This window comes from Phalacrocorax carbo, chromosome 1 (genome assembly GCF_963921805.1).
Source record: "Phalacrocorax carbo chromosome 1, bPhaCar2.1, whole genome shotgun sequence".
NCBI lineage: Eukaryota > Metazoa > Chordata > Aves > Suliformes > Phalacrocoracidae > Phalacrocorax > Phalacrocorax carbo.
This window is the reverse complement of record NC_087513.1, coordinates 195,481,791-195,493,846: the sequence shown is the minus strand read 5'-3', so window position 1 is coordinate 195,493,846 and position 12,056 is coordinate 195,481,791. Positions and strand designations below refer to the sequence as shown.

The 12,056-nt window shown below is 45.7% G+C and overlaps 1 protein-coding gene and 1 long non-coding RNA gene across 4 annotated transcripts in view; one reads left to right on the top strand and one right to left on the bottom strand.

Moving 5' to 3' along the window:
- The window catches only part of USP12 (ubiquitin specific peptidase 12), a 38,830-nt gene extending 37,360 nt beyond the window's left edge, over positions 1-1,470 (bottom strand). For 2 of the 3 annotated variants that reach the window (XR_010371185.1, XM_064441108.1), the window contains exon 1: positions 1,138-1,470. Coding sequence is in view for 2 of the 3 variants with exons in the window: in XM_064441108.1 (XP_064297178.1) it covers positions 1,138-1,185 (48 nt within the window). In the remaining variant the exon portion in view is untranslated. Of the gene's footprint in view, positions 1-670; positions 814-1,137 lie in introns of those variants that run through there. The other variant, XM_064441109.1, reaches the window with a different exon arrangement.
- Positions 1,471-1,564: 94 nt separating this feature from the next.
- On the top strand, positions 1,565-10,362 carry LOC135311540 (uncharacterized). The gene is made up of 3 exons (XR_010371186.1): positions 1,565-1,653; positions 3,314-3,453; positions 9,709-10,362. It is a non-coding gene; the product is annotated as an uncharacterized LOC135311540 (long non-coding RNA).
- Positions 10,363-12,056: the final 1,694 nt, after the last annotated feature.

Here is a 12,056-nt window from a genome sequence, read left to right as displayed (position 1 = left end):
GAGATGTTAAAGCCTCTTTGCAGCGAGATTTATGAAAACCATAAATCAAGCTTCCAATAATATAAAATATAAGCATTTCCCACTGCTTGACATTATGATATGTTATAATCCCAGTCCAGCAAATTAACAAACTAGATGACAGAGTGCATTTTTCCCCTTAACCACCTCTTCCCTTCCCCTGTGGAAACAGATTTGGGAACAAGAACTCTCATTTGGCCACAGAATAGGTAAGAAAGAGCACAAATGCAAGATCTTGAGCTATGAACCAACACACCTCTTCCACGACAAGTAGTGACTTCTACTGACTAAGGGATTTTTCCTTCCTTAAATTCAGCATTCCTCCAGCAGTGAATCTACTGAGCTCCCCACCCCTCTTAAAAAAAACCCCAAGAGAGCCTTATCACATCTGTGCATCTGTTTATAGCTCTAATTCATCAAGAGAGGCAGTGATGAAAAAGCGATGGCTGGAAGAAGCCTCCTATCAGGACCCGGATCGACGCAAAAAAGTCGAATTGCACGCCGGCGCGTGGGGCGTGCTGGGCTGACCGGATCACGCGGGATGGGGCTCACACTTTTCCGGGTAACCACAGGAGCACCCGCCTGCTGATAGGCAAGGCAATTACGGCCCCACCGAAGGAGTAAAGTACTCGGAGAGCTGGGGACAACTTACCCAGTGCATGGGGAGGAAGAGGGTGCTTCTAGAAGCCCTGCCCTTACAAGACACTTGCAACAAGCAGCCCCGAGCTGGAGACGGGGTGCTAAAGCTCTCCCTCCAGCCTTTCAGCGCGCTTTGGGGAAAAGCTGGGCTCGGTAACCCCAGCCCAACCCAATCCCCTCCGCTGTGCCCGCATCAAGCCTGAGTCTCCCAAATCCGATTAACCCGCTCCGCTGCCCGTTCCCGCCCACGACAGCGCTCCCGCTCCGGGCCCCGGGACGCCTCCCCGCCACCCCCGTCCCCACGCACGGCGCCGCGCCACCCACCGCCGGGGCGCCGCGCAAACCCAGTACCCCGCCCCTCCCCACACACACAGCCCGGCCCCTCGCACGCCTCCCCACCGCACCGCACCGCGCCGCGCCGCGCCCCCACCCGGTCCCGGTCCCGGTCCCGGTCCCGGACCGGATCCGTCCCCCGCTCACCATGGTACAGACGGAGGCGATTTTGGAGACTGTCATTAGGATTTCCATCCGCCCAGCGCCATCTTCCGCCCAATCGCAGCGCCGAGCCGAGCGGGGCCGGGCCGGGCCGTGCCCCACCGGGCAGCAGTAGGAGGGGAAGGGGAGGCAGGCCACCGGGGGTGCCCTCACCGCCCCCGCCAGCGCCAGCCGCGGGCCGCAGGCGGCCCCGACGGCCCCAACGGCCGGGCGCGCGGCTCCCAACCGGCGCCACACAGCCTCGCTTTCCCTCGCCCCGCCAGCACCGCCCCGCCCCGCCCCGCCCCGCCTCCCGCCGGGTCCCAGCGCCGCCGGGTCACCGGCCGCCCCGCCGCCTCCACCGCCCCTCCGCCCCGCGCCCCGCCCACCGGCCAGCTCCGCCCCCGTCCTGGCTCCGCCCACCACCGCCTTCCCCGCCGCGGCCAAGCACGCATGCGCGGAACGGCCGGGCGGGGTGGGGGAGGTGCCTCGCTACCTTCAGCCGGGCTGTCGCGCCCCAACGTACGTGAGTGAGTGAGTGAGTGAGTGAGTGAGTGAGTGAGTGAGTGAGTGAGTGAGTGAGTGAGTGAGTGAGTGAGTGAGTGAGTGAGTGAGTGAGTGAGTGAGTGAGTGAGTGAGTGAGTGAGTGAGTGAGTGAGTGAGTGAGTGAGTGAGTGAGGGAGGGAGGGAGGGAGGGAGGGAGGGAGGGAGGGAGGGAGTGAGGGAGTGAGTGAGGGAGTGAGGGAGTGAGTGAGTGAGGGAGTGAGTGAGTGAGTGAGGGAGGGAGGGAGGGAGTGAGGGAAGGAGGGAGTGAGGGAGGGAGGGAAGGAGGGAGTGAGGGAGTGAGGGAGTGAAGGGAAGGAGTGAGGGAGTGAAGGGAAGGAGTGAGGGAGTGAAGGGAAGGAGTGAGGGAGTGAAGGGAGGGAGTGAGGGAGTGAGGGAGTGAAGGGAGGGAGTGAGGGAGGGAAGGAGTGAAGGGAGGGAGTGAGGGAGTGAAGGGAGGGAGTGAAGGGAGGGAGTGAGGGAGGGAAGGAGTGAAGGGAGGGAGTGAAGGGAGGGAGTGAAGGGAGGGAGTGAGGGAGTGAAGGGAGGGAGTGAGGGAGTGAAGGAGTGAAGGGAGGGAGGGAGTGAGGGAGTAAGGGAGGGAGTAAGGGAGGGAGGGAGGGAAGGAGTGAAGGGAAGGAGTGAGGGAGTGAAGGGAAGGAGTGAAGGAGTGAAGGGAAGGAGTGAAGGAGTGAAGGAGTGAAGGGAGGGAGTGAGGGAGTGAAGGGAAGGAGTGAAGGAGTGAAGGGAAGGAGTGAAGGAGTGAAGGGAAGGAGTGAGGGAGTGAAGGGAAGGAGTGAGGGAGTGAAGGGAAGGAGTGAAGGAGTGAAGGGAAGGAGTGAGGGAGTGAAGGGAAGGAGTGAGGGAGTGAAGGGAAGGAGTGAGGGAGTGAAGGGAGGGAGTGAGGGAGTGAAGGGAGGGAGTGAAGGGAGGGAGTGAAGGGAGGGAGTGAAGGGAGGGAGTGAAGGGAGGGAGTGAAGGGAGGGAGTGAAGGGAGGGAGGGAGTGAAGGGAGGGAGTGAAGGAGTGAAGGGAAGGAGTGAAGGAGTGAAGGGAGGGAGTGAGGGAGTGAAGGGAGGGAGTGAAGGGAGGGAGTGAAGGGAGGGAGTGAGGGAGTGAAGGGAGGGAGTGAGGGAGTGAAGGGAGGGAGTGAGGGAGTGAAGGAGTGAAGGGAGGGAGGGAGTGAAGGGAGGGAGTGAGGGAGTGAAGGGAGTGAGGGAGTGAAGGGAGGGAGGGAGTGAAGGGAGGGAGGGAGTGAAGGGAGGGAGGGAGTGAAGGGAGGGAGGGAGTGAAAGGAGGGAGTGAGTGAAGGGAGTGAGTGAGGGAGTGAGTGAGTGAGTGAAGGGAGTGAAGGGAGGGAGGGAGGGAGTGAGTGAAGGGAGGGAGTGAAGGGAGGGAGGGAGTGAGGGAGTGAAGGGAGGGAGGGAGTGAGTGAAGGGAGGGAGTGAAGGGAGGGAGTGAGGGAGTGAGGGAGTGAAGGGAGTGAGGGAGGGAGTGAAGGGAGGGAGTGAAGGGAGGGAGTGAAGGGAGGGAGTGGAGGGAGGGAGGGAGTGAATGGAGGGAGTGAATGGAGGGAGGAATGTTTGGGCTCTCAGGGCTGAGGATTGCTTTGCTTTATTTTCTCCCTTCTCTGGCCCTAGAGTTGAAATCTAACAGTCGGCCACCAGGTGCGTGCTGGCAGCAGAAGGGTTGTGTGTGTGTATGTGGGATTAGTGGGTGTTTTCCGTAATGCAAGTGCTGAGCTGCTTCCAGGCAGAGAGTTCTCTTGCGGCCTGGAAACGTAAGTGGAATGAATAGGCATAACTTGTAGCCAAATGACAAAAGCAAATTAAAAAATAGAACTAAGAAATCTTTTGCCTCCTATCAAGTTTATCACTCTAATACCAAGCTAAATTCTAAGTGACTTGTGACATCTGAGCAGCAGTTGTCTTGTCTAAGCCGTTCCTCTAGCGTCCCTCCCAGAAAGAGGGGCATGTGGAGAGGCATGTACCCATCAACTCCTCCTTTCCTTTCCTTTGCTTCGTCTCTAGATTACCAGCTCTTTGGTTTCTGTGAGTGTGGGATTTCCATGCCCCAGCCTCAGACATGTTGGAAAATAAAGCAGATCTGTAGAGTAGTCATTTAAATATCAACTACTCGAGGTGTCTGCTTGGGAATGAGATGAATCACTTTGATGTGGCTGTTTGTCTCCAGACTATAATGGAAATCTGGATAACTCATCCAAGATGTTGATGTCTGCATTAAAGAAGCATAAAGCTAGCCAAGATACAGAATCATTTAGGTTGGAAAAGACCTTTAAGATCATCAAGTCCAACCGTTAACCTGGCACTGCCAAGTCCACCACTAAACCGTGTCCCTAAGCACGACATCTACACATTACCTCCAGGGATGGCAACTCCACCACTTCCCTGGGCAGCCTGTTCCAATGCTTGACACAGAATGTCCCACCTTGTCTTTTTTTTAATATGTGGGAAATATTTAGCAGATTAAGATGCAGTGTTATTAAGAATAATGTGTATGCACATAAGGTCTAGATCATAAATGCATCCTTTCTCTGTAAAAAAGATATTTTAATATCTATAACATTAATCATGACACTTTATGTTCTTCAGAAGTAAGCATTCTTTAGCAACTAAATTAATGGAAATGGTAAATTTACCTTCAGCTGAAGCGTAAAGAATACAACTTTAGAAAGTCTTATAACTGACTCTATTGCAACCTGAAATATCCTCAAGCAATTCTTTTATATAATATCTGTGGTCTAGAAGTGTATGTTTCAGAAGTACAGTATTTGAGAAATGAATGCCTCTTGGATGACTACATTCAGAAACTGTTGCCACAGAAACCATGGGGGAGGACAGCATCAGGAGAATGAGAGAACAGAAACAAAAGAAGTGGATTGGCCATTTATGTGCAAAAAAGCAAGAATGGATATTTGGCCAGCGAGAAGTGTCAAACCTTCAGATATCCAGCAGTTCATCTACTGAAATACAACGCTTCAAGATACATCTGTAATACGATTCCTTGCAGTATTAATCAGACATGCTACAAGAGATACTCCTATATAACCCAGAGTGGACAAAGTCTTCAAAAAATGACAGGAGGAAAACATGACAGTGTGCTGTCTCCCCGAAACAAAACTACAAAAAGCAATTGCACTACTGCAGAAGCTTGTAAGATTACTGGGGAGATAATTCAGTTTGGAACCAATTATGTGGCATCAAGTACAGGCTGTACAGGCCATAGAAAGCTGTAGGAATTTTGCAAGGCACTTGAACGTCAAGTCAGATATTGCCCTGATGTTTCTTCCTGCCCATAAATTAGAGAAAGAAGGCAAAATATACTTGGTGTGAAGTGCTCTTTCTGTCCATTGTTGCAAGGGAAAATTTAGATGCTGTGGAGTACTGGACCACACTTCAAAAGAGTGGGGGACGTACGGTTGTGCTGGCCTGCATCTGACAGGTGTGGGCTAATCGTGGCTGGAGACTAAGCAGAACAGCTGAGAAGATGCTAAATTAGTAACATACAGAGAGACTGATTTTTTAAATGCCGTGTAAACTGAGGTGCTGTGTTACAAGCAAACTGAATTCATGCCGCATAGAATGGGGGAAATACAGAAATGCTTTCTATATCATCGACCGTTAAAATGAGGTAAAGTATGAGGAAACAAGTAAAAGAATTGGAAATGATCACTTAATTGTTATCATTAAGCCCCTTGGGGTGACTGGAATTATTCACAAATTAAGTATTCCAAGGTATCTGACCAGCTAAGGAAAAACAGTGTGGGCAGACCAGGATTGTGCATGTGTTTGGTCTGCTTGAGGAGACAAAGCTTTGTAAGCAGTTACAGAGTCACTCTAATGCATATAGATCAGTACAGTAACTAACCCTGTCTGAGATAAGATATCAGTCATATCTTGTATCACTGGGGAGAGACAAGGTCCACCTGACAAAATGCGACAAGAGCACCTTTGCCAACTGGCCAGCCAACCTACTGCGGAGGACTTTAACTAGGAACAAGGAAGTCTCTTCATCACAGACCCTGGGTTTTAGGGGAGTTTCAGCCTGCTCGATGTCTGCTCCAAGCACCACACATCAGAATGCAAGCAGTCAAGGAGATTTCTAAAAGGCGTCGAGGATAACTTTGTGATACTGACTGGGCACACCAGCGGTGATTCATAGCTGGATCGACTAGTAACTAACAAGGAAGAACTGGGGGATGTAGTGGGTACTGGGGGATGTACTGGGCTGTCATGACTGCAGAGTGGAGTTCATGATCCTGTGGGGGCTGAGGAAGGAGAGCAGTAGACCTTAGCATTAGGACAGTTTATTCAGGAAACTGGTAGGTGGGATCCACGGAACAGCAGCTCTGAAGGGTAAAGTTGCTTAGGAAAGCTGACGGGAAAGCACAAGGATCCTAACACTGAGAAAACCAAATAAATGTATTGATATTTTCAGCAATAAGAAAGCAAAACTGATGTCCTGTGAAGAGCAGCTAAATAGGAAATTAAATTAAACCTGGGGTTATAATAAGATCTATATTATAGCAGGACACCAAGTTGCTGAAGAGTGTCCAGAGAAGGGCAGTGAAGTTGGTGAGGGTCTGGAGAGCAAGTCTTCTGAGGAGCGGCTGAGGGAGCTGGGGTTGTTTAGCCTGGAGAAGAGGAGGCTGAGGGGAGACCTTATCGCTCTCTACAACTACCTGAAGGGAGGTTGTAGTGAGGTGGGTGTTGGTCTCTTCTCCCAAGTTACTGGCGATAGGGTGAGAGGAAACGGCTTCAAGCTGCATCAGGGGAGGTTTAGACTGGATATTATGAAAAATTTCTTTACTGAAGGAGCGGTCAGGCATTGGAACAGGCTGCCAGAGAGGTGGTGGAGTCACCATTCCTGGAGGCGTTCAGAAAACGTGTAGACGTAGCACTTCAGGGCATGGTTTAAGAGACATGGTAGTGTTGGGTTGACGGTTGGACTTGATGATCTTAGAGGTCTTTTCCAACCTTAATGATTCTACGATTAGTAAGTTCATCCTGTTCAGATAGAGTGTGTTTTAATATAGACACAACTAGAAATACTTAAAAATACAGTGAGCAGGTCACGTCTGCAGAGATGAGGGGCTGTGTGGTGGAGAACAGTGACCGGAAGGAAATTGAGAGTTGACAGTGGCCAAGCCAGCAAAAATTATTTTTCCAGTCTAATGCTATGGTATAAGCAATTAATGGAATCCTTGACTATATAGCCAGAGATGTGGCAGGTAGGAAAAGATGTTGTTTTCCTTCTATGTATAGCATTGGCGAGATCTTTGTGGTAATACTGCGCTAGCCTCTGATTCCTTGTTGTCAGAGGAATGCTGAGAAATTATTCAAGGCCAGAGAAGCTCCTTTGCATGGAGAGACTTAAAGAGCACAGTCTGTTTGTCCTGTCAAAAAGAAGACTGGAAGGTGACTACAGTGATTTTTAATCTTGCACAGTGAGAGGCATAACAAGAAAAAATAACTATAAGCTGAAATGAAACAAATTCAAATTAGAAATTACGCACATTCTTAACAGTGGAGGACATTAATGGTTGGAATATGCTGCCAAGAGAAATGGCACATCCAGTATCTCCTAAGGGCTTCAGTTAAAGAATAGATGCTTTTCTCACAGAAGCACGTTAGTTGAAACAGATAGGTTTAATTCCCTGCCCTGAAAGTCTCTCAGAGCATGTAGCTATTGTTATTACATAGTATTTGAATTACCATAACACCTAGAAACACAAGTCAAAGGCCAGAGCACTTTGCCTCCTTAGCGACTATGTAAAGACATTAAGAGAAAACCCCATTCTGCCTCCTGAAGAGCTCACACTCCAAATCTACAGAGGCACCAATAGACAGAGAGCAGAGAGGAGCGAAGAGAAACTGTAACAAGTAGAAGCTGCTGCTGCTCATCCTGTGCCTCTCCTTGTTTCATAATCGGGTGGTTTGGCAGGAGCCCAGCTTAGTCTTGGGTGTGTGGGCAGGCTGGCTTCAGAACTTGAAGAGTAGGCATGGTACAGGTATGTTTGTGCCTGTATCATCTATCTGCGGCTACAGATGGTTTTGCTGAGTCTGGGGCACGTCAGGTTTTTATTAATGTTGCTTGACAACAGAATTGGTCCCATGAATCTATTTACCCACTCTGCTGACCAGTCATCCACCAACTGGTCAGACCATCGCTGCAGTCTCCAAATGCAGACATACCACATCTGTTGTTGGACTAGTAGACAGTATGATCATAGTACAGATCACAGCATAACAGGACTGTAGGATGATTCAAGTTGGACAGGACCTCTGGAGGTCTCTAGACCAACTTTCTGCTCATAGCAGAGTCAGATCTGAGGTCAGAACAGGTTGCTTTGTGTATATATACATTTTTACTTGTTCTAGGAACTCTTAAATTTGGATCCAGACATAATAGTGGGGGGTTTTGGTCCTTGCAAGAAAACCATCTGTATTCATCATCTGTACTTTTACTGACACATAGCCCAGAGAAGGTCATCCACCATTCTCGCAATGCATTAACCAGCCTTGCCACAGAAATCCACCTTATTCTGTGGGCAACGGGTGTTGCAGGATCTGTGCTATGAGGTAATAGAGAGTAAGACATAAAAGAAATTTTCCCCAATTTGTATTTCATAATTCCACAAAAACCTGAAGCTACATCAAATTATACAGAACTGGAATTTTAACATTATGTGAGTGAACTTGGATCCTTCTGTGAAACAGAAGAGACAGACAGGAAGTATGTTTGGAAAATCATATCAAACCATCTTGTACTAACTGACAGGTAATTAAACATCTATATTCATAGATTAATCTTTGTAAATTATGTTGATGGTACATCTTCAGAAAATACAACTATTTTCATAACAGTTGTACATGCTTTCTGAGAGCCATGATGGGGGGGTGACGGTAGGCTAACTGGATAGGGGAGGATCTGAGCAAGTAGTTAAAAAAGCAATGCGTTTTATTAATAATTTCAAAAGAATAAATTCAGTCTTAGTTGTAATCATAAGCAAGACATTAATAAGTTACTATCAGAGAAAACTACACAAACTATAAAAATTATGATACTATAATTGTACAATAGATAAATATTATTTTATTACTTAGCACTTCTCATCAGTAAATCTCAGAATATTTTACACAGAGGTATGAAAAATAATAATTATTAGACCAAATCTATAAACAGAATAAATTAGGTAAGAGTTCTTTGACAGGGTAAAATTTGCTTATGATTATTTTTCCCTTACACTCATTTCAGAAGACCAAAGCTTTCCTCAGTAAGGGTGCTGGGTTTTGTTGGTTTGTGGGTTTTTTTAAGCAGAGGGTAATATTTATTTCTTGCAGAGTTCACACATGGGGATATTTTGATACTTTAATTTTCACAGCTCAGCTGATACTGGGCGTCTTGCCATACATAGAGCTGGCAAACAATTAACCTGTTATTACACAAAGGATTACCAGCATCTGAAAAGTTAAATGAGAAAATAAAAAATTTTATACTACTAAACTGAATACAAATTTCTGCCAACAGCACTTAAAATGTACATCCTTTAAGAGAGATGTCCAATAAGACTGTAAAATGTAAGAATTCAGTTGTGTTGAAAATAACAGATTTCTACACTGTTACCACTGAGTCTTTAGGCTCCTAGAAGCAGGTGGAATTCTGACTGAAAATAAAGTTATACTTCTTAGAAAAAGAGTACATTTATAAAATAGTAACTCTTTTGAAAGGTGTCATTGTATTCTGCAAGAGAAATGTGTATAGTTTGGGTCTCAGTGATCTTGATATGAAAGGACGTGAGCTAGGCATGAAAACAATAACTGTGCTTTTTGACATTGTTCTGGACAGAATCTTTTGGAGAAATAGGGCCACAAGTATATTTAGAAGTAAGGTTGTTTAATATTGTAATGAAATACTTTCAATAATAGGAACTTTTCTTAAAAAATTAATGGCTTTGATCCTTGACACAGGCACTAGGGAAACCATTGTCTCAGTAACTCCAGTTTCTCCTTAGGATGAAAACGTCAAGAGTCAGTGACAGTGCTCTAATGCTAACTTGGAAAATCCATTACTAGAGGTGAGAAGTACAAGACACCTCTTCAGTCTCTGTGTTCTCTACCAGAATACCAAGCAAAGCTTCCTGCTGCAGTCACTGGGATATTATTTTTGTGATCTTCACAGCAGTTCTCCAAAAGCAAGATTAGCTGTCGTGTAATAACAACAGTGACGCACAATGTGATAACAGGCAGCCTCCAGGTGAAGAATCTTTGTATCACTACAGTCTCCCCCACTAATCAGTTCTCTACAGTACAAGATGTAAAGGAAGCTGAGGAGGAATATGTAAAACAGCATGCAGATAGCTACGCAGTGGAAAAAATACCAGTAAGAGGTAGCAAAAATACTGGAAACAGCTTTGTGGAGATAATAAAATTGCTAAAGAGCATTTACTGTTAATAGCCTGTGTTTTTCATGACACTAATGGGTGGTTAATTATTTTTGTTTTAATTGAAACATATGTCACAGCAATATTTTGTGCTTCCACTGATCTAAAGCTATTGTTCAAGTCCATGTTGCAATCAGTTCTCAAACAATGCTCTCTTTGTCAGCAATGCAGAAGTAGAATGATTTTAATTTCTTCTCTTGGAAGATTTATATCCTGGAAAACCCTCATTCCCCTCTGCACTTGCAGATGGTCAGTTAAATATTCCCATCTGGTTATACTTGTTTTTGTCTGGTTATACTTAGATTTTTTCTAACAAAAACAAAACAAAACCCCAAGCCCAACAGAACAACCAACCACTGGTTATTGCATGAGCAGAACTAATAAAGCTCAATTTCATATGGATCTGTGCCTTTATACTGCAGTAACCCAGGCGTCACCTCTTTGTCCCATGTGGCCTCATTTCCTCCTTCCATTTCCCCTGCGATTTTATTTCCTCTTCTCCCCCTGCAGCACTGCTTCGTGCATTTGCCCTCTATTTGTTTTTTCCTGTTTTACCCTTTCCCCTGCATTGCTGCTCTCCCTTGGATAAGCTGCAGCTGCCTTGAAGCAGCACATATGCTAATTAGCTCACAATACTACTTTGCATATTCCATGAAGGACTCCATAGCATTTCACAAATATTAATGAATCGATCCTTCACAATAACCCTGCTCCCTAAGTATGTGTTTTTATTCCTGCTATACATATGGAAAAGTTGGTCTAGTTTATCCTTGGTTGGTCATAGCTCGGTCAAGTTTATCCTTTGTTAATTCTCCATTTCACTTCTTCTTGACTGACCGCTAATTTATCTTTTCTGGCTGTAGTGTTTGTTCAGAGCAGCTGTTGTTGTCTCATTGACAGAGGTTGTCAGAGCGTGGCCAACTCTCGTTATTTTATCGCAAGCCTTGTGATACTTGACAGTTCCCCTGCAACCTCAGTTCTCGGGTTCAGGTGATGAAGATTGCTTGAGAAATTCACCTTTTGCTTATTATAACAAGTTTCTGGCTCAATAAGCTACAAAACTGAAAAATGTGGTGGCAGGATTGAAAATGTTCAAAACAGGGTGAAAATAAAACCACATGTATTTTTAAAAAATACAGCTATTTTAAAGCACCTCTACCTTGTGATGTCATGGGGTCTGTCTCAGGTTCATCATGTAAGATACTGGCATGTGTAAGACTGCAGAAGCTACAGACCATTTCCCATTTTGGAAGGGAGGCTGGCCTGCAAAAAGTAAATCACTCAGTGAAGGCTGACAGTTTCTGACCACAAATTCAAACTCTGCTAAAGCACCTAGGAAAGAATATATATTTGGAATTATAATCACTTGTGAAAATGCTTTAATGCAGAGAACAGTGTGCTTTATAGTCCTGTAGTTTCTGCATTTGATTCTCCTTTCCTCTTCTTTCAAGACAAGACTATGGAGGTAGCATAGGATTTTCTTTTAGCATCCAGAAGATATGTAAAACTAGAGCAAGACAATAATGTTTACTGAAAGATTGTTACAATCTGCTCAGTACTTGAGATTCCAATAACCCTGGTTACTTCATGCATTATTAAAAAGAGCATTTTGCAGCACTATTAAAATCATAAACATGCTGCTTTGTCTTTATGTACTCATACAGAAAAACAAATTTACTTCGGCATAGTTTGAAGATAAATTTAAATTTGTGCTTACTGGAGTTCAGCTAATACTAAGTAGAAAAAATTCATTTACTTGAAATAAAACTAACAATATTCTGTATAGCCCTTTCCTTCCAGCAAGGTTCTTTGCCATTTCATAAGCAATTAAAAACTATGTTAATGGCTCTGATGAGAACAATTAATGAGAAATACAAATAGCTACCTCAGGTACCAACCAGCTAATACAGTGCCATAGA